The sequence below is a fragment of the Lutra lutra genome, chromosome 1 (assembly GCF_902655055.1).
Source record: "Lutra lutra chromosome 1, mLutLut1.2, whole genome shotgun sequence".
Taxonomy (NCBI): Eukaryota; Metazoa; Chordata; class Mammalia; order Carnivora; family Mustelidae; genus Lutra; species Lutra lutra.
In genome coordinates this window covers 155993282-156020536 of record NC_062278.1, presented here as the reverse complement: position 1 = coordinate 156020536, position 27255 = coordinate 155993282, and the positions used below count along the sequence as shown (strand labels likewise).

Genomic DNA, 27255 nt, shown 5'->3' with positions numbered 1-27255 from the left:
TTGTGACGGATTTGTACAGGTCCTTGAGAAACCTGCGGTGAGCACAAGACCATATCAAGTACGGAGCTATGACGCTTTGCAATATAAGGAATAATAAGAAATTTGTTTTGTGTAGTTTAATGTCCTAGGGCAAGAGCCAGTGAGCGTGTGGGCAAATTCACCTTTCCAGTAGTTTCGCCTGTGGGCAGAGAGTGGCCTTGTCAGGGGGGTCTGTGGGCTGTTGCTTGAAGGATGAAGAGTAGAGAGGCTGGCAGGCCGTGACTTTCATCAGAGGACAGTCTGAGGGCCCCAAAGAGGCCCCTCTCACTGGTGCCCTGAGTATTTCACTTGCCCCAGAGTGGTCATTCATGGGGTATTGGTGCCTGTGGATAAGGCTGGGAACCCAACAGCCATCAGAGCTATCTCAGGCAGTGGGTTTGATGGCTCCTCATGCAGGAAGTTGAAGTTTTCTTTTTCTTTTCTTTGAAGATTTTACTTATTTATTTGACAGAGAGAGATCACAAGTAGGCAGAGAGGCAGACAGAGAAAGAAGGGGGGAAGCAGGCTTCCTGCTGAGCAGAGAGCCCAATGTGGGACTTGATCCCAGGACCATGAGATCATGACCTGAGCTGAAGGCAGAGGCTTAACCCACTAAGCCACCCAGGCACCCCAGGAAGTAGAAGTTTTAAATGGAAAATGGAAAATGTTTTCTAGTGACACAAAGAGGGCCCTGAAAGGGTGAGTTCCAGTCCTGTTTGTAGCACTTGCTGGTTCTGAGCCCACTTGGGATTCCTACGTGTGAAGCAGGAATTCCAGACTCCTGTGCTCACCCCCAGTGTGGCAGAAGAAGTCAACATGGGCCATAGAAATACTGAACATTGTGGCCTGTTGTGCATTTGAAGGAGAGAAACCAAGAAGTTAAAAATTCTGATTATTTTAAAATGTGGTATTTTAAGGCAATACATTTGTAGGCCAGACTGAAGTGGCTAGGGAGTGGAAGTGAGTGGCACATGTGCACGAGAACCCGGCACACCCTGGGAGTGAGCAGGTTGGACCCCGACCAAACTTGTGGATGCTTGGACATGTGCGGTCATACATGGAGTGGGCAGTTATGTCCGAATACAAGGCTGGGGGTGTCTTTGGTGGGTGGGGAAGGATGCGCCCAGGCCACGTTCCTGCCACGGGCTCCCATTCCAGGGTCTGTTGGACCCTGGTGCTGAGAATCTGTCAGCCAATTAGGGCGTCTGTCTGTCCATCTAATGGCCTCATCTCACATAGGCCAAGCGATAGCCCACCACAGATCCCTCTTCCTTGAACCTCCTCCCAGGTGCCCTTCTAGCCATTCCTTTGATTTCTCAGGCCTCTGCTCAGACGGCCCCTCCTCAGAGTAGCCCTCCCTGACCTGCCTGTGGAAACCAACCATGTTCTGGCATTAGGGAACTTTGGGGTGAGATGGAAATGTTCTGTATCTGTTTATGGGCTGTGTACATGAGTGTACACCTTTGTCAAAGCTCATTAAATGGCATACTTGGGATTTGAGCATTTGCTCTATGTTAATCTACTTTGAAAAAAGAGCCATCAGCATCTACTTCTAGTTAACGGCGCACATACTGAAATCTTTCTGTAGGCAGAAACAGTCAAATTTACAGGCGGTGGTTCAACCTGCTACTTTGCCCTGAACCAGCTCAAGACAGGAACTCCCCAAGTGGTCCTGCCATCCAGCAGCCTTGTGAGGGCTGGAGTCTCTCTCCCCCACCAGGCTGACCCAGTTCTCTGACTGTTCATTGTTGTATTGTCAGGGCCTCGCAGAGAGCCTTGCACACAGTAGGTGCTCAATAATACTCGATGGGTGACTAAGTGAACAGATGCTCTCTGCTGAGTATGCCTAGCATACTCATCTGGCCTGAGACCTCAAGGATGTGTGTTGGGGGTTGTCTTATCTTGACCTGTTCCCTTTTCTTTGCCTTTCTTGCTCTCTGTCACTGTGGTGGTTTCCCCAGGGCCCATCGGCTCTACCCCAGCTTGCACCCCTGAAGCCATCCTCTCCTTTCCTCCCCACTACACCCCATCCCAGGCCTTGCCAGCATCCATTCTCGCCTGGACGTTCACTTCTACTCTTCCACCTGCGGTCTCCACACAGTGGCTGTGTTGTCTTTCTAAACTGTAAGGCAGATCATGCCACTCACCAGTGTGAGACTCTGTCAACTTCCCCTGCACGTCCACCAAAGTCCTAGTCATCAAGGTCTACAGGACCCCTTGCTTTGAAGGAATGAAGAGCAGAGAGGCTGGCAGACTGACCTCTTTCTTCCCACTACAGTCTAGACCAGCCCACCAATGACCTTCCTTTCCCTTGAACCTCCAAGCCTTTCTCACATGCTTCTTCAGCACCCAATGACTGCATCCTTGAGTGTGGCTGGAGCTCTCCCCCTGAACTCTGTCCTTCCCACGCCTAGAGTCTCTGTCCCATAACCCCGGGTTTTTCCTTCCCAGGCCTCAGCACTAGGGACAACCCCTATTCATTTATGTGTTTCCTTTTTCTTCCTAGTAGCTTCCCAGGGGCATGTTCTTGTTTGTATAGGTTGCTGATGCCCCAGACAGTACCTGGAGCCAAGCTGTGGCTGGGCAGGAGGGAGGATGGCTTTCTGGCCCCTCTGCCCCTCTCCTCTTGTGGAATCACTTGGCATTGCTAATGCTCTGCTTTGGGACCTCCTGGGGCTGAGTTTCCTGCTCTAACCCCCTCTCTGTCCTTTAGGCCTGTGCCCACCGCTGGAAGAACATCTACTACGAAACAGACCACATCTTGCCCCACGGCTTCTGTTACATCATCCCATCCAACCTCCAGGCCAAAGGCAGGACGCTGATCCCTTGCTATGAAGGTGAGCACTTCTGATCCCCCCACCCCTACCCCACACCTGCCGTGGCACCCTAAACAACTCCCATCATCTCCGTTTCCTGCAGCTTTCCAAACTCTAACTGGAGGGCAGCACTGAGTCCCCAGTTGGCCTCTTGGCACCCATGGCTCTGCCCAGGAATGGGGGTGAGCAGGGGTTGTGGTTTCAGACCCCACCTACCCCCAGCCCTGCCCATCTCTGCCCTAGAGTCCATGGTGTGCACTGAGCTATATGAAGTCTCAGTCTAAGATTCACCAAGCCTCAGCCAAGCAGTCGGGCAGAAGTTGGTTTTCTGGCACTGTCACATGCTAGGCAGCCTTAGGAGAGCTGCTTTCTCTTTTGGCCTCAATGTCCTTGCCTGAAAATTCAGAGGTTGGCTCGATGGTCTCCACGGTCCAAGCTCCCAGATGGTCTTAAGGCTCCTGAGACAGTTTTGTGGACAAATGTCCTGAGACAGTCCAGGATTCCAAACCCAGGATTCGGTCATTCCATAACATCACAAGGCTCTTTCCTTCCCATCTGTTCCACATACTGTCATGACAGTTCGAAGACCTCTTTGCCAAAGGGCACTTGGGATCTTGGAAGGAAATGTATTTTCCAGGCTCCCTGCTTAAAACCTCCAAACACCACTGAGCTGATCATTATGATTATTTTTTTAATTAAAAAATGTTTTTTGAGCTGATCATTATTTAGCTCAGTTGAACTTGAGGTTTAAGGATCCAGGAAATGCTCGCCTTTTCATTGATTTTAGAGTTTGTACACTCTGGTTTTCTTTGCCTAATTCTGAGGTAGCTAGCACTTGTTCCCTCTCTAAGTGCTATGCTATTTATATTTTAATCCTCCCTCTAATTTACTTGCTTGGACTGAAGTCTCCACCAGCCTGTGTCCACGTTTCCTCTGGGCCTCCCTGGGTTTTCCCAGGCTTCAAATTTTGAGGCCACCAAAGATGGTTCTGAGAACTGCTGTCTGGACACATGCATTTTTCTGCCTCCCAGAGGACCCTCCAGGGCCCTGAAGGGAACTCGGGTGCCCTGAGCAGGTGTTCTGTGCAGCAGTCCTATGGAAGAACTGGCAGGGCCCCTGTAGGGGGCATGAACACTGACCTTCTGTGAGGACGAACCTTGTTCTTTTCTGTGTCCGCATTTCCTTAGCTCTGGCTGGACCATGTGGGGAAGTTGAACTCCGGCCCTGTTTGTCTCTCTATTGCCCCAGTCAGAAAAAAAACTTCTGAAAAATGGACATAATGTAGTCTGCCGACAGAGACGGACAGATAGTATAAATAAATCAATAAGGGGTCAAGGCTGTGTTTTGACTGCCCCAGCTTACTCCTCACTCCCGCTTCCCTGTCCCACCCCAGGAAGAGAAGGGGAAGCTCCTGGCACAACTCTGTGGGTAGCTCATTGGCCTGGGGAGAGGAGAGGGAATCGATACGAGTACCGGAAAGAAAGATGATTGAATCCAAACCAGTTGTGCAAGAAGAACAGGATGTTGGTTTTCCCAGAAGACATATTGTGAAATAGGGATATGTTGCTGTCCCTGGTGTTTGCTCCATATGCCACTGTAAGCACTGGAACGCGGAAGGACAGACCTCTGAAGAGGTGGGAGCTTGTGGCCACCGTGGCTCACACTTGTGCACGATGTGTTAAGTAGCTGTGAGCTCAGCACTGGGCCAGTGTTGGTTTGGGGGACTTGACACCCTCTCTCATGTCATCTTTACAACTCTCTTCACTTGGGTTTTGAATATGTGTAGTTTTCTGGAGGTCATTCCAGAAGACCCCAGTGGGGCTATGGGAGGCAAGAAGAGGGAGGGAAGATAGCTCATGAGAGATGCTACCTACAAGTTACCATCATGGGCAGCTGGGCGCGAGTTCTGGGGAGCTCTGGGGCTAGCAGGGAACACACCTTGGGATTACCCACCTGAGGTGTATAGGGGCTGAAGTCTTTCCACCATTCTCTCCTGCTGTGTGTGGGGGCAGGGAAGGCCCCCCCAGCAGGTGATGTGGGTGCTGGCCTCCAGGCTGCATCCTGGGAATGGTGAGGGTGGCAGGGTGTGGGTGGGGCCCCTGATGCTTGACAGGAAGGTGGAAGCCCACGTGAACCAAGGAGGAGCCACAGCAGGGCCCGGTGTCCTCTCGGTTCAGGGCTGCTCTGCACATCCCTCATTCACAAGGGGGGGCCTTAGGAGATCTCATATGTTTCTTCCCCCTCTGGGTGGTTGTGACCCTCACCATGGAATGTGCCCCCTAGGGCTCACTGGTCCCAGAAGAGCTACATGTGGAACAGACCTGCTCTGAACCTGCAGCCGGAGCCCAACTAGACCAGCCAAAGCCCAGCTGACCTGTGGGAGTCGGAGTGGGAAGGGAACTGCTTGTTATTTGTCACAGACATTTCATGGTCATTATGCAGTCATAGCTGACATGGGGCTCGACTCATGATCCCAGATTCCTCACACAGCAGTAGTTGGACAATCAGCCCAGGATGCCAGGGTTGTTCTTGGACTATTCCTTGACTTAATGATGGCCAAATGGAGCCAGCAAAGAAATGAGCAAAAATGGTGGTACCCCCTGCCCAGTCCTCCTTCTTCATGGGCACACACACACTTCTGTGTGCTAACTCATTCATGGGGCTGGGGAGTGTTGGGTTCTAAGAGCAGCCCCTAGAACAATGGGGCACTGAGGAGAATGCTTCTGTGGTTTTAGTTCCTGTAGGAGGCAAGGGGTGGCCAATGCTCAGATTTCTCTAAAAGACTGGCTTGGCAGGATGAAGGATGTGGTCCCCAGTTAGAGACCCTTGCCTGTGCTCTCCTGGCTTTGGGGATGTCCACCTCCCATTCTTGGGCACTTGGGTCTTAAAGCAATTGTACTTTTCTCTTAATGTGGAAAAACTTGGTGTCCCAAGCTCTCTGTTCCAAGTGAGGGATCACATGACCGCTAAGTACAATACAACAGAAGTATTTCAGAATTTGATAAGATTTTTGAATATCATCTTGATGAGCCTTCTTTCCTGAGGTCTAGAGATGTGTGGCTTGCTCAAGGCCAGGTTTTTCTTTCCATTTTGTTATTTGTGTACCATGCAATAGAGAGGCAATGTAGCACGGTGGCTAAAGACATAGGCTCTGGACCCCAACAGCCAGAATTCAAGTCCTGGCTCTACCTGGTGAATGTGCCTAAGCTATCTCGGGGGTCTGTGAAGAGGACGAAGTGTGTTAAAACTTGTCCATTCTTAGACTAGTGCCCAATGTGTGTGTGTGTGTGTGCACTAAGTACATGTATATATACTGATCTTTCATATTATGTGCTAACATATTATATGCCAGGCAAATGTGTGTTAGTCACTGTTGGGTGATTAATTTGTCTGCTAGGAACAGAGTCCACATAATCTTAAGTGCCTCATTGATAAAACCCAAATGACAGCCCCAGCTCTCGAGAAGTTCCCCAGCTGCAGGGGAAAACAGAGGAAATAGGATGTTTCCCACGTGGGAGAGCTGTGTGGGGAGAGAAGTTCATGCCAGTGTGTTCTGCAGGGCACTTCTCCCCAAAGACCTAAGCTGCAGCCAAGCTCTAAGTGGTATGAAGACCGCTTATTTCATGTGACACCTGGAGAAATGGATGCCACTTTGAGTCTGCAGCTGAGGGGGCGCCCTGGAAGAGAAGCATGGTGGGAATCTGCTGTTGGTCATGGCAGTGGGTGCTGGAAAGGGAGGAAGGGGCCCTGCTTCCTCTGAGTGTGTCCACTGTGGACTAGCAGAAGGACCACTGAGGAGCGTGGGAGCCCTGCTGGGGGCCCGCTCTTCCATGCTTCTGTCTCTCTGGCCTCCGGCCTCTGGCTGGACCTCCATTGTGTCACCTCTGAGGGTTCTCTTCAGGGGCTCCTGAGAAAATTGAGACGTGCTCCGAAAGACCACACATTGTTCTCTCATTGTAGGCCTCCCAGAGGCTCACCTGTGCTCTCTTCAGAATGTTGCAATGTTGGTTTAATAGATGAAAGCCTCGAAGCCTATAGGCCTGTGTCTAGACTGTCTCGAACTTTTGAATTCTTAAAACATCGGTCTTTGGCACAAAGGCATTTTTCTCGTGACTTTTCAGGTGCTTCCTGTTTCTGGTTGGGTGGGAAATGCTATCAGAGTATCCTGTTTGGAACCAGGACATGTAGAGGGAATGGGAAACAAAGATGACTCTCGGACACAATGTAGAATAAACCAGTGGAGCATACCATTATGTCAGCCGCTTAGCTTGTGCGTGATACGAGAACAGCACCAGATGTTGTTTGGTTTTATCTGAGCGTGTGAGAAGACGAGAAGTTCAGTGGGACGACATGGGGTGGGAACTATTGGTGAGCTCTCTGAAACCTGTTGCTCTTAAGTCAGTGCCTTGTTAATATATATATATTGTATAGGCACATAGATTTCTTTCATCCTTTGCCCTTGAGCCTGCCGAGACAAGAAGCCAGAGCTTGGCAGGAACGGGGCTGTAAACAAGTCATCTTTTTTTTTATAAAAAACATTTATTTACTTATTTTAGAGAGTGCACATGTGAGTGGGGGAGGGACAGAGGGAGAGAATCTCAAGCAGATTCCCTGCTGAGCACGCAGCCCCACTGGCGGCCCAATCTCATGACCCATGAGGTCCACCTGAGCCGAAGCCAAGAGTTGGATGCTCAATCAACTGAGCCTCCCAGACGCCCCACAGGTTGTCTTTTTATTGTAACAAAAATAGTCTCACTAATCTGGAAAAATTGGGAACAGCTCTGCTAAACTAACCAAAAGTGTCCCAGGTGAAACACTGATAAAGAAGCGGAACGAGAGCACCACCGTATGTTAGACCCAGTTTCAGAATCTGACGTTACTGCTCACTTGTTCCCGTGATTGAACGCATAGCTCCTACTCTGTCTGGGTCACTTTGGGTAAACCCTCTGAGTGCTCTCATCTGTAAAATGGGGTGATTAACCTACTGAAGAGGTATTTGAGTATATTAGGTGCCTAGTTCAGAGTGAACACTCGATAAGTACGAATTTTTTAGTTAAGTGCCGTAATAAAAGAAAACTTCAGAGAAGGTTTCTGGCAAATCCTGCTTTAATGAATAGATAATGGAGGGTAGAAAGTTGGGTATTACAAAAATGACTTTAAGACTCCATGAAGGAAAAAAAAAGAAGACTTCACGAAAAGATGATAATGTCTTAAATATCTTTAAAGATTCTATTTGCACAATTTATTTACTGGTAAGCTCTCCTCTCCCCTTTCGGTAGATTAGGATCTAAAGTTTAATTCATGACGTGTATTAACATTCTCAAGTTGGGAATTGTTGGGGTCTGAATTTATCTAATTTCGCTGTGCCTTAAACTTGTCCTGTTGATTCCAAAGATTTCTGTGCTACTTTATTATTAATTCGGGGTGACTGGCCTTTTATTTCCCTGTAGCTTTTTCATCTCTCAAGACAGGCTCATTTCTAGAGAAGGAAACATCACCCATTCCCATGTGAAGTTTTCTTCTCCTGTCTGGTTGGAATGCTGTGGCTCTCCAGCGGATAAAAATCAATCAAGAGCCATTTACAAATGAAAAGGACTTGAGGTTTTGTCTTGTTTTGTTGTGTTTTTGTTTTGTTTTGGAGAGAACCATAAAAAGCTAAGTTGATCCATTTAAAAATTCAAGAACAAGCCCCATAAATTTTTATTAAATAAAGAACTCTACATTTACATAGGATTTTATGGTTTCTAAAGAGCTTTCATAAACATTATCTCATTTAAGTAAATATAACAAATTTAGAAACAGATGTAGTTCTGTATTATAACCAGTTAAGGCAGAGAGGGACCCTGAGGCGGAGAGAGAGGGAGAGAGCGTAGCTGGAGGAAAAAGCCAGGGCCAGAGGAGGTGACCAGGTCTCTGGCAGTGACTCTTAGGGCTCAGGGAACCCCATCGAGCTTTCATTTTGGTGCCAAGAATTTTTACTAGGGGCACAAATATATTCTATGCTTCCAACGTGTTTCCATACGCTGTGTGGAATGATTGACTGCTTAAGCTATATTATCTAATATTTTCCTTACAGATGTCTAAATTTTATGACTTTCCTCTTCTAAAATTGCTAAGCTGTATGACAGGTATCTTGGGTTTTATTCCTCTCAGAGCCACTAACTGATTCAGATTTACCTACCAGCTGTCAGGGATTGTGTTAGGGTACTTCATAGGTAGGCTCAGACTGAGTAATGACCTCATTTTGGGGGGTAAGAATTCTTAGTCCCATTGTACAGATGAGAAAACAGGCTTGGGGAGGTTGATGAAGGTCACAGGCCCATGAAGTAGAGAAAGGATTGTTGGTATGGAAGTTCAACAGCAGCTTCTTTGTACCACCTGTTCCGTTGGGATGTTGGTTTTCTTTGTGGTTACTGGGATGCTGTGGCCCTTCACTGAGCAAAATCTCCTATCACGTGGTAATTTTATTCTGATTTTTTAGGACTCTCAACTGGAGACTTCTCAAGCTTTCTTGTAGTTTTGCAGTTGTAGATACAAAATATAGAGAAATCTCAGCAAGTATGGGGGGTGGGGAGGGTGGTGGGCAGATGGGGCCCCTTAGCTGATACCATTTTCCTGAGAGGGCCTCTCTGCTCTGTGTCCTAGATCCTTCCTTGCTGTAAGCATTCGGTTTTCACATCTAAGCAGTGGTTTGACGGTCTGTGTTTCAGTGGTAGTTATTCCATGAGTCTGTTAGTTTTGGTCATCATGTGAATTTTCCTCAGCTCTGGGCTAGGACTCTCACTGAGATGTGACTGTCCCATGTTCAGGGTCACTTTTTAGGAGGGATGAAAGCTATCACAGTGTACAATGTCTTGGGCATTTCAGGCTGCTGTAACAGATCTACCACAGACAGAGCAACTTAAACAACAAACATTTATTTCTCCCTGTTCTGGAGTCTGGGAATTCCAAGATCAAGGCCCTGGCCTAGTCAGTGTCTGGGGAGGGCACTCTTCTGTGTCCTCACATAGTGGAGAGCAGAAAGAGGCAAGCTCTCTAAGGCCTCACAAGAAGGCACTAATCCCATTTATGGGGACTCTACACTTGTGGCCTCATCTAACATTAACTACCTCCCAAGGCCCCACTGCCTGATACCATCCCATCAGGGAGTGTGGTTTCAACATAGGGATTTTGGGGCGACACCCATTTAGTCTATAACACACAGTAAGTTGAAGGTACGTATGCTATTTGTGCCCATAAAGTAGCTTGCTTCTGCTTCTAAAGTAGGGACTTGGCAAAATTGGTACTAGATTCTGGGTGGAAAGTATTTAAAGATTATGAAACATTAAAATTTTAAAAAAATTTTGTAACAAAACATAGAATAAAATTTACCATTTTAGCTATTTCTAATTGTGCTGTACATACACTCACTATTGTGCAGCAACCACCATCCATCTCTAGAAATTTTCCATCCTCCCCAAATGAAACTGATCCTCATGAGTTCCCCGCGTCCCCCATCCCGCACTCCACCCCAGCCCTGGCAACTGCCATTCTATTTTGTCTCAATGAGTTTGACCTCAAATAAGTGGAATTCATGCATTTATTTGTCCTTTTGTGACTGCCTTATTTCACTTAACATGATGTCTTCAGGGTTCATTCATATTGTAGCACGTGTTAGAATTTCCTCTCAAGACTGAAAGTTCCACCGAGTGGATATATATACCACATTTTGTGTATCCATTCATCCATTGATGGAAAACATTTTTTTCAAGGACAAGAATATTCTCACAGTGACTGTGCTCCCTGAAGTGTGATGGTATGAGGGAAGCAGATTGGCAGTCAGGGACCCTGCCATTTAATCCTGCCTCAGGCTCCTTTGCTGTGTGGCTTTAAATAAACTACTTGCTTTCTCTGAGCAATAGTGACTTCATTGGTAAAAGAAATGGGTGGGGTTCGAATTATAGACATGTTCTAGAGATCTCTTCCCCTCTTAAAGTTCTGTCACGTGATTTTAAGTTGCTGGCTTTGTGCAGTTTGCTTTTAATGCCCACCATTGCTTAATTGTCCATTATTTTGATAAAATGTTTTCCCTTCCTCTCTAACCTAGCTATTTAGGTCATTTGCCCTTTTTTCCCCCTTCCCATTTAGACTATGGTCCCTCACAACTGTGGGCAGTTTTGTCTTTTCAGTTTTATGTGTTGAAATGCCCTGGTTACTAGTAGAGTTCTGTCTACTCAAGTTACTTGTCCTCTAAATTGTTCAATAACCAATTATTTGGTATTCACTCAGAAATTGAGCAAAACCTCAGGAATAATTTGAGACTAGAAACCCATTCTTTTCTCTAGTTCATGGCTAAGTTCAGGAGCTATGAAAAAAAGTTTTAAAATTGATGCATTAGAAAGACTACCTTTGAAAGATGAACCTTTCTCAAATGGGAAGAGAGATTAGTAAGGAATAATATACTGCCTGTAGATCTTGATCTTTCCATGGGCTGGTTTTATCCCACCAGCGTTTCAGGAAGAGTTCAGGAAGTGACCCCACCCATTTAATTAAGTGACCCATTTAATTCTTGAATGAATTAAAATTCATTAGTGTAAGTCCCATGTATTGAGTTGTGGGTTGTGATTTGGAAACCAGTATTTTCTCTTCTCTGAATTGCCTTCTGTTTAGACAATTTAGTAAAACCGGCAGCTAAACCAAGGAAAATACTACCATTTTTAGAGTGGAGGAGCCATACAACTTAATGAATTTTGTGTGATACAGGCCAAGTAACCCAAATCCACCCACAGCAGCGAGACAGAGCTTTCCTCCTCCAGGTGATTTCCAGGTCCCCCGTTCACCCACATCTTTTGCTTGAGATTCAGTTCCCTGGATTTAACTGTCAGGTTTATTGCAGGACAGTGGGCTCCTGTCAGGCTGACCTTGATTCCCCTTTGCTGCTTCAAGATGGAGAAATGTTTTTTTCCCCCGGCGGTGAGGGAGGGAACCAGCTTGTTGTAGCTCTCTGCCTGGCTATATCCTCGGGGCAGGTGGCGACTGCGTGGACGTGTCCGGGAGCCGCCCGTGCCAGGGCCCCCAGCCTGTGTGTGTGCAGGAAAAGTGCTTCTGGGAACACCCGAGACTAGAGGAGGTCCCACCCCATCCTTCCAGCCTACACTGCCTGGACTTCTCAATGGAGGGAAGGACTGTGACAGGGGGTGGGGGGGAGTGGGGGGGTGGTTTCTTGAGGACACTGGGAAGGGGCAGCCTCCTATCTCCAAACCTACCTACCTTTTCAAAGCTCCTGCCTTCTCAGGAACCGGATCTGGGTATTCTATCCTATTCCCCTAAGGCCTCAAAGGAGAGGGGATTGCCTAGGGGAGAATTAGCCAGTCTGGGTTTTGAAAGCCCAGAAACCTCAATCCTTTGGGTCCCTGTCGAGCTCCAATCACAAATGCCTCTACTCTTAGGTCTCTGGGGTTAGTGGTGGCCCTGGGTGGAGAACTCAGGATTCCTGGTTCCCAGGATGCAACTCCTTTCCAAGCCAGGCTGGGGGTGGAGGTCAGGGAGCCAGACTGATAAGAAGACAGAAGGCAGGGCTGGCAGAGCAGGGACCTCAAAGGTCCCAGGTAAGCAGGTTGAGAGTTCGAGTATTAGTGGCTGGAGAAATGTACCTGCTCCTGTCTCATTTCCACCTGGGCTTTGAGTCTGTGCACAGAGAAACATGTGTGCACACCTTCCCTTAGTACACCAGCACTAGCACATACCAGTAACTGGCACAGGGGCGTGTTGGGGGCAGTGAGATCGATGAGTTCACCTTGGTGTTGAATAAACCATCAACTATGATGAACAGAGGCATTCTGTGATGGGGAGAGGGTATCATTTACATTGTGCTGCGAGATTACACGGACAGAAAAGCTGAAGGAGTGATGGGGTGGGGTGGGGGTGGAAGCATGAGGACTGGAGCCTCTTTCCAAATTGAAGTGGCTAACCAAGAGTTAAAGAAGTTTCTGGGAGGTCAGAGTTATGGGTACTAGTCAGGAGCCCCACATGGTTTGATTGCTTGCTCTAGAGCACTCCCAAGAAGGCAGGTGTGGACCCTGGTGTCTCAGGAAGTCAAAGCCAGTGGGGTGGAGCCTGTTTTCTGTGTGTCCCTGACCCTCAGATCCCTGATGAGGCAGTCCCAGCTTAGGGACCCTGGGGCTGGCCTCTAACAGTACCTTGATGATGGCTGAGGCTGGGGTGCTGGTAGTAGGGCTTGATCTCGCAGGACTTTCTCCTGAGGCCAGGAGTGGGTTACTCCTAGCTCCCAGTGGCCCCCTTAGAAGCCCTGGGTCTTGTTTCTGTCATAGAGCTGTCCAGCACAGTTTAGGGATGAGGAGGAGAAAGACAGGTTTTCATATCTCCTATTTTTGGAGTCCCTGTTGCAAAGGAGACTTTGAGGTTGTTTTCTTTAAAACATGAAAGATTCCTGGGGTACCTGGGTAGCTCAGTGGGTTAAGCCTCTGCCTTTGGCTCAGGTCATGATCCCGGGGTCCTGGGATCGAGCCCCGCATTGGGCTCTCTGCTCGGCGGGGAGCCTGCTTCCTCCTCTCTCTCTGCCTGCCTCTATGCCTACTTGTGATCTCTGTCAAATAAATAGATAAAATCTTTAAAACAAAACAAAAACATGAAAATTCTTGTGTAACTCTTATTGGTGTCATAAATTTAATAAGGCTGAACTGGTGTGTCCTGCACTGTAGCTTGGGGTCTGAATTTTCTTTGTTTTATTTGCCTCAGAGTTATAGTCGGGTATTTAACCCCTTGAGTCCGTGGGGGGTGAATATGCTTCTTGCCAGACCTTCCAGATTTAATATGACTGTTTGTTTGGGTTGGGACATTTTGATCCTTCTTTCCCTGATGCTATTTGATGTAGGCCTTACTATTAATTTTTATTATTTCTTGCCATCGGACAGTTTGATGCACGATCTCTTTATGACTTTCACAAGCCACACTCCCAGCAGGGGTGCAAGACTTTGCAGAGAACAGGCGACTCCCATCGTCCTGGGTTGCTTTCTGGCAGGCCTCTGAGTTCTCCTTGGAGTAACCGGACAAGGAGGGAGGAACTGATTTAGCCCTCACAAGGAAGAGGAGTAACTCAATTGACATTCCATTGTAATTTAGCAGTCGGTTAATGGCCACTTACTGGAAAATGTTACTAGGCTCTGCGGTGAGTGTTGTTAGAAACTGAATTACTCTGTATATTTCCCCAGGGCCCTTTTCTCCCTTCTCCTCTCACACAGACACTCTCAGAGTGGCAGGAAGTGGCCCTATGTTGCAATCACAGCTGCATTGTTCCTTCATATTATTTCTTTTGTTTCAAAATTCAGTATATTGCCTTTAATGGTACCCGAGACTTGCCACGAGCCCAGGGGTGACCGGGGGATCGCTGGGTTATTTTGTTGCGTTCCCAAGTGCCCAGGAACAGCCATGAGCTCTCGTCTGGCAGTATAATTAATTTGAGTCATCTGAGCTGAACTCTCTCTGTCTGACCCTCCTGATCACACAGCTGAGCTCCTCTCTCTGTCTTTACCTATGTAGTGATTTCAACTGGCTGGTCACTTCCTGGGTTTTGGGTAATCACTCACTCTACAGAACCTTTGATGGGCCACAGAGGTAAACGTGTGTGAATCTTGGCTTTTGCCATTTACTAGCTGTGTGACCTTGGGCAATGCACCTAACCTCTCTGAGCCTTGGGAGTTTTGCCTCTTCACAGATGGCAATATGGCCTCCCAGGGGTAAGAGATCAGTGGAATGGCATGAGTGGGTATGGCTAACAGGGCCTAGAACATGCTACACACTCTTCCTTCCAACTTAAAACCGCAGTGCAGAAGGCCCCTTTGTAGGGTCAGCATGTTGGGAACCGTGAGGGAATGGTGGAGGAAAAGCACTTAACCATTTGTGTTTCTGTTGACCTGGAAAGATCTTCCCCTTCGTCGGAGGATGGAGATGTCGGCGTGTGGCATCACCACACACTGGCAGGGATGGTGTAACTGAGTGCCGGAGCAGGTCTAACGGGGATCCTCTTCCTGTAGCCCCAGGCTCCATTGGCTGCTGTCTACTTGGATGGCAGGAATCATCTTGCCTCCAGCTCTGTGGGGCGTCACGTTGGGCGGCTTGGTTGTCCTCCAGGGGACTCCACACAGGGTCATGTTTTCAGCTCCTTTTCCTACTGGGGCTCTCCATCCTTTCTGAAGTAAATGAAATAATCGTCACTGGCCTCCCACTTAATCACCATGGCTGCTGCTGCTCTTCCCCCACAGGCGTGGAGGGAGTCCACTGGGGCGCTTGGCTGTCTCCGGCCTGATGGCACCAGAGCCTGGATTTTTGAGGTCTGGTGGATTCCGGAGACTTTCCTTCCACGCCCCGGTCTGGAAGGCGTCCCCAGGCCCAGCCCGCAGCCGTGCACGGGGAAGTGGCCAGCACACTCGGTGGCCCCTCCACACGACCGGCACACACTGACGAGGCTGTGGTTTTTTTTCTTTCCTTCCCTCCCCTCTAGAGTACAAGAAGAAGTACGGAGAGGAACATGGCTCCTGCCAAGCCGGGATAGCGGGCTTCTTCACTGAGGTGGGTATCGCCCCTTGGGTGTTTCTGCTCTCTTGCCAATGTTGATTGCCTGGCAGATTATGGTCTCAGTAGTTCCTTGAGATGGAGCTGCCAAGGCCCCACACACTCGAGCTGGGAGGGAGTAGATTCTGGTCCCTGGATGTGACATCCAAGGAAGGTGACTGATGCTGGTGGGGGCTCCTCCTGGCCAGAGACCACGGTTGGCGGGGGGGCATGAGCAGGCTCATTTGGAGGAGAACCTATTTAGACAGTTTCTTTAAGGAGTAGTCTGGACCCTGAGCCCCAGGGAAGGAACTGATTCAAAGGGATGCTGGTGAGGTGGTGCTCAATCAAGTTTGTGTCGTTGCTGGTGCTGAGGAGGGTGTATTAAACATCCCCTCCTAGCGTTCTTCCCTACGTGGAGAGACTTCATGATTTCATACATAACTCAGCCAGCCTCTTTTCCAAATTCCAAAGGACAGTTGACTTGAATACTTCTGTACCTTCACAGATGTACCACTAGGATCTTTGGCTGGATGGTACAACTTTAGGGATGGTTCTTAAGTGATTCTTACCTACTGTGAGTTCACCCTTCACATCAGCCCCTCATTTCCCGAACGTCTTTCGATCATCTGCCACGTGCAGTGTTCCATGCCGGGTCCTGTAAGTGGCTCAGGCATCCATGGAGTTGTTCAGGCCCAAACAAAAAAGTACCTTTTATTTCTGATTCATTTGTAGTCCTATTCTTTTAACCTCCCAAGCATATCCCAAATGTGACAGCTTTAATTGCCCACCACCATCACCCTTCTGGAAGAGTCCTTGTCATCACCTGGAGGTCTTCTGGTCTTCAACTGGTCTCCCTGCATCTGTTCTTTTTTTTGGTAGTAAAATACACATAACGTGAAATTGACCATTTTGACCATTGGGAAGCCAACAGTCCAGTGGTATTTAGTACATTGACAGTGTTGTGTAGCCGCAGCCTTTCTAGCTTGAGAACATGTCCCTCACCTCAGTCCGCCTCTGTTCTCCACCCCCATCCCTATGTTTTCTACACAGCAGCCTGAGGAATCTTTCCAGATCAAACCCTGTCACCCTGTCTCTGCAGCTTCCCATCACATGGTAGATTAAAATCCACAGTGTCCCGGCCCATGGGCCTGGCTTTCTGACATTCTCTCTCCTCCTCTTGCTCCAGGACAGCAGAGAGCTACAGTATCCAGGGCAGAGCTGCCCACCTTAATTTCTGCAATGGCTATTTAAATTAAAAAGCGGACAGTCAGCAATGCAACATCTCACTCAGAAAGCAACATGGAAAGGGTAGAAAAGTCAGAAATGTCTTTCACTCTCAGACCAACAAACATGACATGCTTCCCCCCAACCCCGCTGTCTGCTCCCTCTCATTCTCACTATATCCCTTTGCTGTCACTTTGGTACAGTTCTTATGACTGTCTACACAGAGATCCGTGGGAGGCCTGGTGGACGGTGCCACCAAACGTCCTCGCTGCTCAGGCTCCAGTGAGCAAGATCCCTCTCCTATTTCCTCTCCTGTATGTGCTCCCAGAACCTATCCCAGAGGCCTCCATTTCTCTCTGCCTCCCCTGCTGCCCTGCAAACCTGGGGGACCATTGTCTTGCCCAGAGTGCCACCACAAGACCCTCCCGATTCCCTGCTCCTGCCCTGCCTCCTGGCAGCCTCTTCCTAGAGGGCTCCCTCCCCGGAATGAGAAAAATACCATGGCACTCCTTTGCTCAGAGCCTTCTGTCTTCCCATCATATGTACAGTGATATCCAGACTCCTCTGTGTGGCCACCTGGGTCTCCCTACCTTTCCTGCCTCACCCATTACCTGGCCTCCCAGATGCCCCTCCTCCAGCCTCAGAGACTTGGGACTCCCTGGCCACATGGGGCTGGGGGTCCCCACACACGGCATCTTTGTGCACAAGTACACGTTTCCGCAGAAGACAAACGTAGCAGAGGAATTGCTGGGGCCAAAGCTGTCCAGCACCTGAATTTGGGTACATCCTGGCGAATTGCACCCCAGAGATGTTTGCCGACCGACAGGCCCCCAGTTGTGTGTCATCGTTCCTACAGCCTCTCACCAGTACTAATTTTTCTCATAAAGACATCTCGTTTTGCTAAAATGTCCCTTTATCTGCTTATGAGTGTAGTTTAGTGTTCTTCAAATATTGGCCATTTGTCTTTTTCTAGAAATTGCCTATTTATGTTCTTGGTCCATTGTTCTGTTACTTTTTCTTCCTTTTGATTAACTGATTTTTAGAAACTTCTAAGATACCTATAACACTAATCTCATCTCTTTTTACATGTTGTAAATTTTTCTCGTATCGGTCTGAGTTGGCTGATGGTGTCTTTATTGCTCTCCCATCACACAGTCCTATTACTTCAATCCATCAGTCATTTTCTCTCTGGATTCTCAACTTCTTGGGAAGACTCTCCCTCTCCTAAGAATACAAAATATGCACCTGTAATCTTTTCTAGTACTTTTACAGTTTTTTGTTTTTTTTTTTAAGATTTCTCTCCTCAATACAGCTTGGATTTCATTTTGCAAACATTGTATGGTAGAAACAAACCTCATTGTTTCCCTAAATGTGTAGTTGATTGTTCTCCTGTTGGCCTGCTCACCAGGTCTCCTCCTCCCCATTGATTTGAAATGCCTTCTGCGGTATGCCAGGCTCACACTCTCCTTCCATCTCTGTGCTCGGTGAGATTGTACAGTCTCTGAGGCTGTCATTTCTCTGGAAGGTCTAGCAGAGTCTGACTCTGCCTGGGAGGCAGCAGAGCACCCCCGAAAGTCCACAAGCAGGTGACGGACACCGTGGATGGCAGTGCTGGGAGAGAGAGGCCATGTGGGCTGCGGTCCCTGGGGCTTTAAAAGTGGGAGGGCCCGGATGGAGACCAGGTGGGAGGCTGTGATGTGGTCCAGCTACAAAACAACAGGGCAGGAAGAAAAAACGACCAGAGGGATGGGAGATATAAAGGCAGTATCAGTGGGCTGGGTGGCTGAGGACTGTGGAATGGAGGAAGTAGGTTTTGAGGCAGGGTTCTGGAGAATAGGGGTGCCCCAGGGGAAAGAAGGCTATCTAGAGAAGAATCACTGGGAGAGATAAATGAATGGGCTTTCAGCACATGCAGTGTGAGGGGATGGATGGGACACTTGTAGGTGTTTTTAGAAGATACTTGGATACAGGGAACAGAAGCCAACCTGAGTTGGAAACTCTGATTTGGTCATTTCTAGTACCTCTCAGAGGGGACTGGCTGTGGTCAGCGTGGAGGTGGGGGTGGGGGTGGGAAGGACACCTCCTTTTGACAGTGGGAAGAGAAAAAAGGAGACTTGTTGCAGAAATGAGAACACATCAGAGATGTTGATGGAGAACTGAGGGAGAGAAGGAGTTTCCAGGGAGGGGATGTCGTTATGGTCTCAGCAGCTGGAAGGTCAGGGAAGACAGGGCACTGGGGCTGGGTGGGAGGAGGGCTTGGTGGGAGGAGCAGAAAGGGCATGGGTGGAGGGGAGCCCAGGGGCTGTGTAAGCTCCAGATGACCAGAAGAACAGGAGGACCTATTGAAACTCCACACTCTGGGAACTGTGGAGCCTCAGCATGTGCTGGCTGGGCAAATAGCCCTGGGGCTGTGGTGCATGGATGGGGGGTTGTGAGGTTAGTGTCAGGGAGGCTCAATCCTCTGACCCGGCCACTGTGTTCCGGCTGCCCTAGGCTTTGGCCTCCCTAAACAGGAGGTCTTTGAACTCACTGCCTCTCTTGTTTCTGGAACTTCAGCTGTTGGAGGCTGAGCAGGAAATGTGGTTGAAGGGGTCATGCAGCACTTCTCCCCTCCCCTGCCCTCCTGCTGACCCTGTTACTTGGGCTGGCTCTCGCTGCGGGCCAGCCTGTCCCTGCACAGGATAGGCAAGCTGGGTATGCTTCTGTGGCCTCCAATTACTCTGGCCCGGGGTGCCTGAAGGTCTGTGACCCAGGGGTTATGAAAGCTGTTTGAGCTACAGATGCCACGTGAGTTTCATCCCGTCACTGAGGATAAAGGAGGGCTTCCTGGGAACTTTATTTATTTTTGTAGCCTGGGTACAGATACTTTGTGAGTAGCAAGAGAAGGCATGGGCCAACCTGCCAGCATTGAGGCACTGCCATGGGAGCCTGGAGACCCTAGGTAGAAGTCTGGGTGTAGACTTCTGTTGTAGATCCCGTGTGCGCCTCTGCCCCCTGCCCGCCTGTGCCAGCTTGCAGCGGTGAGAGAAGTCCGAGGCTTCTGAAGCACACCCTTGTGCCTCTGGAGGTTCTGCTAATAAATGCAGCTGGGGAAAAGGTTTGCACTGTTTATGCGAGGCATTTCACATGGGAGTTAGGTGGTGTGTACCATTGTGTTGGCTATTCCTGGGTGGTGGGGACCTAGGCACTGATGCCATTTTCCTGGCACTGGTGACCAGTGCTGAAAGGGCACAGGCATCATCCCTGGTGAATGGGAAACCCAGATACCGGGAGTTTCAGGAAAACACTATTTTCCTGCCCGCCCCCGCCCCTGCCCCAGCCCTGTGGGTCTCAGGCTCAGCCTCAGGTTGTCTAGTTTGAACCGAGGGAGAAGGACGCATGAGCACGAAGACGAGAGTGAAGACAGACCAGAGCTTTGGTTTAAAGGTTTTTGAGGAGAGAGATTACCTTGTCCTATCAAACTCTGTGATGTTTGAGAGAGCAGGTGCGGGGATGGATTAGACATACAACTCTCGATTGGTATGCTAGATTGATTTAAATGATCAGAACACAGTGTGCCTACCGCCGGGTGTCCCAGAGAGCCTTACAGGTCCCTGGTGACGGTCAGGGCTTTTGGTTTAGGAGGAGCTGCAGGTGGAGAAGCTCTACACGTGAGTGTGTGCCCCTGGCACCGAGGCCAATGGTCATTATGTTCCCTCATGCCCTGAGTGTTTGGACACCGGATTCCAAATTCCTTTCTGAGCTCAAGGCCAAGGAAAAAGTCTCTCTCCTCTGATGAACCAATCATTTGTCTAATGTTCCTTCTAGAACTAGCCCAGCCCCTTACACAGAACAGAAGAGTACAGGGGACAGGAGCGAATGGATGCACTCACCACCTGTGTTTTTTCAGTGATGAGCTCTGAGTGCAGGAAGTGATACGTTTTTATAGAACAGTGGGTTGCTTCAGAGAGGCCGACTTACCAACAGCTCCCATGGGGGTGGCTGGGACCTCAGAACCTGAATGCAGTGTTCCTCGACAGTCTTTCCTGGTCTCCACCTTCCTGAATCACCAGCACTATGCCATTCAGGCAGGATCTGGTGGCTTGTCTTCTGTCTGTGCTCACACCCTACTGCTTAAGGTTCTTTCCCAAATGGCCCGCAGCACACGAGTTGTTCAAAGCCTCGCCCTCTTGCCACCACGGTTGCATGCCTGCTCTCCTGCCCATGCGATCTTTCTTTGCTTTCTCTTCAGATGCTTCTGGCTTGTTCAGACATTTGCTCTGTGGACTTCAGGGTGACTTTATATATTGTCAATAGAAACTCGGGAGCCTCGTAGCGAGATCTAGCCTTCAGGGACTTGTCGGAAAGCAGCCCCTTCTGACAGTGGTGAGGCCAGCTCTGCAGAGAGGGCTAGCCTGGGTGGATGTTTCTGAAATAGAACAGTGTGTGGGGACTCGAGGGGCCAAGGGAGGGGTGGGTGTGCTTTGGCACTGAGAGGTCTCGGTGACATTGCAGGGTCTAGTGTCTCCTGTCTGCATGGCCTGCACCTTTGCGGTTTTTGTGCGGCTGAGGGGTTTCCCCTGAAATTGTCTTTATTTGTATAGAATTTTTTTCAAAATTGTTTTGTATGTTTCCATGTTGCCTTCCCCTGGGAATGTCCTACAGAGGGACTTTATTGGTCTGTGTATCAAGTATAAGCTTTCATACATGATAGTAGGTGCTTAATATTATTGACTGAAAAATTAATGATTTTGTTAGGAAAATAATTTTTATCATTTCTTATTGCAGTATAGGTACTTTGGGAAACCCAGATAATCAAAAGAAGGGATTCCCTGTTGGGGAAGGAAGGAATGAAAGCCGAAGCCAGGGCCATCCTGTGGATGCAAGGAGGCAGTGGGCGCCTCCCCTCAGAACAGCTTCCACACAGCGTGTGCTCCATTTTGAATGTACTGTGTGTTTTCTGAAGTGACTTTATTGTCAGTGTTTAATCACTGTTCTGGAATTTTGAAAAACACTTGGGCACCTGGGTGGCTCAGTCAGTTAAACATCTGCCTTCAGCTCAGGCCTTGATCCCAGGACCCTGGGATAGAGCCCTGCATCAGGTTTCCTGTTCAGTGGGGAGTCTTCTTTTTCCCTCCCTGTTGTTCCCCATGCTTGTGCAATCTGTCTCTCAAATAAATAAAATATTAAAAAAAACAAAAGTAGAATTTTTAAAAATACAAAATAAATTTTAGGGATGAGAGAGAGATAAAGAGAACGAGACAAAGAGAAAGAGACAAAAAGGAGGAGAAAGACAAAGAGACAAAAAGGAAGAGAAAGAGAAAGCGACAAAGTGACCGAAGAAGGGAGGGGAGTGGAGAGATCCCTGTAATCCTGTCACCCAGTGGAAAAAAAGCACGAGTGTTTGGGCTTCTCCTTCTGGGCTCTGTTTTGTCTGTCCACAGTTGTTTTTCCTTTTATAAAATGTAATCATAGGATACATATTTTTGGCCTGTCCTCATTAACTCAGTGCTGCGTGGCCCTGTCTCAGGGCTGTTACATCTACAGCATTTTTGCTGCTGCAGGATTCTGTTGAATGGGCGTACTGTGGTTTTGGATGCCAGATGTTAGATGTTTAGATAATTTTCAACTTTCTTTCCTTCCTTTTTTTTTTTTTTTTTAGGTTTTGCATATTTAATTGAGAGAGAGCATGAGAGTGAGAGAGAAAGAGTGCATAAGCAGGGGGGAGGGGCCGAGGGAGAGGGAGAAGCAGACTCCTGGCTGAGCGGGGAGCCTGATGTGGGACTCTACCCTAGGACTCTGAGCTGAAGGCAGACGCTTAACTGACTGAGCCCCCAGAGGCCCCTAGATCATTTCCAAATTTCTTTAGCCCAGTGACAATGCCTATTCTTATGGGTGAAGGCATGTAGTTATTCATGCTGAATTCCTTAGGCAGGTGTCTCATTTGGAAGTACTTGAAATTCTCATCAGTACTGCTCATTAGATGGTTTTGTAACTCAAACCAACTCTTGTCCCCATTGAAGGTACAGGGCCATTTGCCCCTAATGCAAATGCTGGAGATCACTGTGTCTTTGTGTTTCTAGTTGTTGTTGTTGTTGTTTTAAGACTTATGTATTTATTTTAGGGAGAGGGAGAGCACGCACACATGAGTGGGGAGAGGGGTGGAGGGATAGAACCTGTGGGGCTAGATCCCATGACCCATGAGATCATGACCTGAGCTAAAACCAAGAGTTGGATGCTTAGCTTACTGGGCCATCCAGGTGCCCCTCTGGGTCTGTTTTTAATAACAGTGCTGTCTTTTGCTGTCCTGGGTCTCTTTCCTTCCCTCGGTGTGCCTCTCTGCTCTCTTGATTTTGTTGTGGGTTTGCAGTGGGCCACAGTGGCCACAAAAGCAAGCTGTACAGTCATTCCTGAGAAGAGCATCCTGAGTGAGGGCCCTGGGGGGAGGGATTTCCTTGGAGTGTCAGTGAACGGTTTTTTGCAAAGATGCTTCTGGTTATTGTTTTCTCTATGCTCTGTATGGGGCAGGTGGGTTTGGGGTCCAGGCTGGGTGAGGCAGTGGCATCTTTTCGTGAGCACTGTTTCCTGGAATTCTGCGATTCAGGACAATGAGCAATATTTGTCATTTCCTTATTTGATCCTGTTGTGGAGATAAGGAAGTATGCGTGAGCTTATCCGTGGGTAGCGTAGGGACCTGGTATGTTCCTCATTCTTGCTCAGTTATCCTTGTCCTTACTCCTGATGACCCCGTGTGTATGATGGATTCCATAACACCAGGGAATCTGGCGATGGAGTTTTCATTACCCAGCCAAAAAAAGTCCTTGGTGTGAGGCATCTTTGAGTTGTTGGCTGTGGCCATGGTTCTCATTATACCACCTGCTCCCCTCTTCAGCTTCCTTCCCTGTTTATTTACTTTTGGGTTTCTCTTCGGTAGGAGCTGGTGGTGATGGGCGCCCCAGGGTCATTTTATTGGGCCGGGACAGTCAAAGTGCTGAACCTTACGGATAACACCTATTTCAAACTGAATGATGAAGCCATCATGAACAGGCGGTACACTTACCTGGGTGAGTAGCTCAGGGATGGGACAGGTAAGAAGGGGACACGGGAGCGATTCTCACCTGGCTCACACACGGTTCATTTACTGGTGGAAAGTAGAGTTGTTGGCTTTCACATCCATTGTTCTAGTTAGGTACACTCTTAGCCGGGGCACCTTACATCGAGCCTCACACCCAGCGGGTAGAGAACAAAGTAGGGGGTCTGAATTAAAACTGATTTAATTACAGAGCTGACAGTTGAATGTCCAAGGAAGCAAAATTTTTTCTTACTTGAGCAATTACTTAAGTTCAGATACAAAATGAGTGCAGTAGAATCCTTGTTTTCCATGGTATTTCTTTGGCTGTGGCCTCTCCTAGTCACACCAGTTGCAAATAGAAATAGTAAGAACCAGGAAAGCCTGGGTGGCCCAGTCAGTTGGGTGTCTGCTTTGGGCTCAGGTCATGATTGGGCTCCGGGTCTTGGGGTCGAGCCCCGCATTGGGCTCCCTGCTTTGTGGGGGCCTGCTTCTCCCTCCCTCCCCCATTCCCCCAGCTTATGCTGTCTCTTGCTATCAAATAAACAAAATCTTTGAAAGAAAAAAAAAATAATAAGAAAGAAATTAACATGACAGATGGCAGCATAATGCTGAAGGTTAGTCACAGGCTCAGAGATATTTCTCTTATTTTCTCAATTCTTTCAGCCTTCTAGAAAGAAAATAGATAGAACTTAACAGCCACCAGGCAAGCTTTATATTGCACTATTGAGGGACAGAGATAAGCTGTCTTGGCTTGTGGTCCTAAAGAGTTTGTGTGGCTCTCTTCCTTAGTTCATGTCTTAAGTGCTATCATTCTGGATGCTGCTACTTTTCATTCCTGAAACAACCTTATGAGGCAACTATCATTACCCATGAAGTTCATAACTTGCCAAGGTTATGTGGCTTGTAAATAGCAAAGTGGGGGCTTAAACTTGTGGTTTCTGAGCCCAGAGTCTCAAAGAGTATTGCTGGGTGTGGCGTTGGGGTCCAGGATAGATCTTTGAACTTGAGGGGCCGGTGGCTTCTCCCTGTGTATACCAGAGACCCTGATTGCTACAGGGCTTTCAAGGTCACCTAAGGCTTTGATATCACTCATAATGCCCTTTGGTAATGGGTCAGGCCACAGGGTCAATAAGAATTGATCACAATATGGTGTCATCACCAAATCCAGACAGCTTGTGATCACAGCACCAGGGTTTGAAGGTGAAGACAAGGTTTGGGGGAATATATGGCCATCCATAAAGTCTCTGCTGGCCAAGGAAGAACTTTCAGCCAGCCCATGAGGCTCTCAAGAAGCAGGAGACATTTGGACTAAGCTCAGACAACTTTTACCTTTGTTTCTAGATTCCTTTTACATCCAGATGCTTTTCTCATCCATACCCATCCCCCTACTGTCAGTTTCGTTCTGCCTTCTCTTAGGAGAGAAGATGGCACAGTGGTTAACAGCAGAGGCTATGGAGATGCACAGATTAGATCTGAACTTTGATGGGTTATCTGGAGGATGCTACTTAACCATCCTTAGTCTCAGTTCCTACATCTGTGAAATGGAAGAAATAATCATACCTTCCTTATAGAATTGTGCACTTGAAATTTGCTGGCATCCAAAGACATGCACAGGAATGTTCCCAGCTGCTTTATTCATAGGAAAGCAGGAATATCTGGGAACAACCCAGATGCCTAGCAGTAGAATAAAGATGTTCTGATCTCTTTATACAGTAGACCATTGCTCCACAATAAAAGGAAATGGACGCTCTTATACTCCACATGGATGAATGTCGCAGGTGCTACGTTGAGTGAAGTTCTAGAACAGGTCAACGAAACATATAGTGATAGAAACAGAATAGTGGCTTCCCGTAGGAGAGCATTGACTTGAACAGGCAGGAGGGAGCCTTCTCGTTTGGGTTCTGTACTTATATTCACTCTGGGCGGTGATCGCATGGCTGTGTGCCTGTGGGCACCTCCACGGGTGCTACCCTTCAGATATATGCATGTGACCATATGAAATTATATCTCAAAAAGAAAAATGTGAAGTATTTAGCACAGTACCTGTATTAAACTACCTCAGAAAGCACTCTTTCCTGCCCTGGTGTTTTTGTGACCCTGACTTTTTGTGAGATGAGCCGGTTCAGCAGGAGAAGACTAACAGATGCAATTTGTTCCCTTGGAGGTTACGTTCCAAGAATAGCAGGGTTGTAATTGTCCAGGCAAGGGATGCTTGAGAAGCCTTTTCCTCAGATCAGTCTTTTTCTTCCTTGCCCTGGCTCATCCTCTCCTCCATTAATGCCCATCCCTCACAGGCTATGCAGTGACCGCTGGCTCCTTCTCTCGCCCGTCCACCACTGATATCGTAGGAGGTGCCCCCCAGGACGAAGGCATCGGGAAGGTGAGGAGAGAAATCTGTGGAAAGCATGGGGTCAGACACCGGGCAAGTGTGCTGCCCCTGGTGTAGAGGCTTGCCACTGATTGATCTGAACATTCTCCTGGGTGGCTGGCAGGTAAATGACGAAGTAATGAGGAGTCTCCCATCAACCTCTTTCCAACAGCTTTTGAGAGAACCTTGAAAGCTTAATCAGAGAGTGAATGCTACTCCTAGATCTCTCCAATCTCTGCACGTTGTCATCTCAGCTGTGTTCAACAGCTGACTCTGTGTGCGAGCTTATTAAGACTGACCCTTGGCATCATGGCGACCTCTGAAGAAATGGTGTCCAGCACTGTCCAGCTTTAAGTTCTCCACTCTGCCAAGCCCTTCCCAATTTTGACTTTGACTTAATAGAGCCAAGTCTTGTCTCATGTATTTTGGGGACTTTATTTATCTATCTTGGGACCTTGAGTATCATATTTATTTCCCCAGTGTTTTAGAGCCAAGACTGGTTCTGTCCAAAGACTGAACAGGGGATATGTGGGTCAGTTTTCTTAAAGGATCTGCCCAGGCTGTAGGAAATACCCCCATGGATCTAGGGCTGTCTGACTGGTCCCTTTAGGAATTGTGGCCTCTGTGGAACTGAGAGTAAGAACTATGTTTTCTGATTCTTAAGCTGCAGGGTATGGGAAATCTAGATTGGGTAGGTCTGTGTGAGTCAGGAACCTGCATTTTTAACTCCATATGGTCTCTAATAGAAAAATCTGAACTAGGGAGTGATCTTTAGACCCGAGCCCAAGGAGTGGACTTAGCATAGTGTATAGTGTATGGCCATATCTCCAGGGGCTCAGAGAGTAGGGTCTGGATTTTAGAGAGGCCCAGATGGGACAAGACCACTGTTCACTGGAGCCTTGAGTCAACATGTCCGTCTGGTCAGCTGACTGGTACATTCCTGAGGATCGTTTCCCTGAATCCTCCCAGGCAGGAGTTAGGAGCCTCAGCTCTCGTTTCTGGAACTTGTGCCTCCCTCCTTGCTAACACGGTTGCTAGTGAGAAAGGATCTCGGGGAATGACACCAGTTAAAAACACAGGCCACTGAGCTGGGGGAGGCCAGCCGATGAACTCTGATAAAGTCAGGAAAGAGGTGGGTCCTGCAGGGTCACGTGAATTCCTCTACATGGTGGAGGGAAGAAGCACTGAGAGCCGTCCCCACACTGATAACGTGATCCAGGAAAGAT

At 48.3% G+C, this 27255-nt stretch overlaps 1 protein-coding gene across 2 annotated transcripts in view; it reads left to right on the top strand.

The window, feature by feature from the left end:
- Positions 1–27255, top strand: part of ITGA9 (integrin subunit alpha 9) — a 327427-nt gene that overhangs the window by 24940 nt on the left and 275232 nt on the right. For both annotated transcript variants that reach the window (XR_007129340.1, XM_047740712.1), the window contains exons 4-7: positions 2732–2855; positions 15334–15401; positions 23524–23653; positions 25956–26041. Coding sequence is in view for 1 of the 2 variants with exons in the window: in XM_047740712.1 (XP_047596668.1) it covers positions 2732–2855; positions 15334–15401; positions 23524–23653; positions 25956–26041 (408 nt within the window). In the remaining variant the exon portion in view is untranslated. The remainder of the gene's footprint in view (positions 1–2731; positions 2856–15333; positions 15402–23523; positions 23654–25955; positions 26042–27255) is intronic.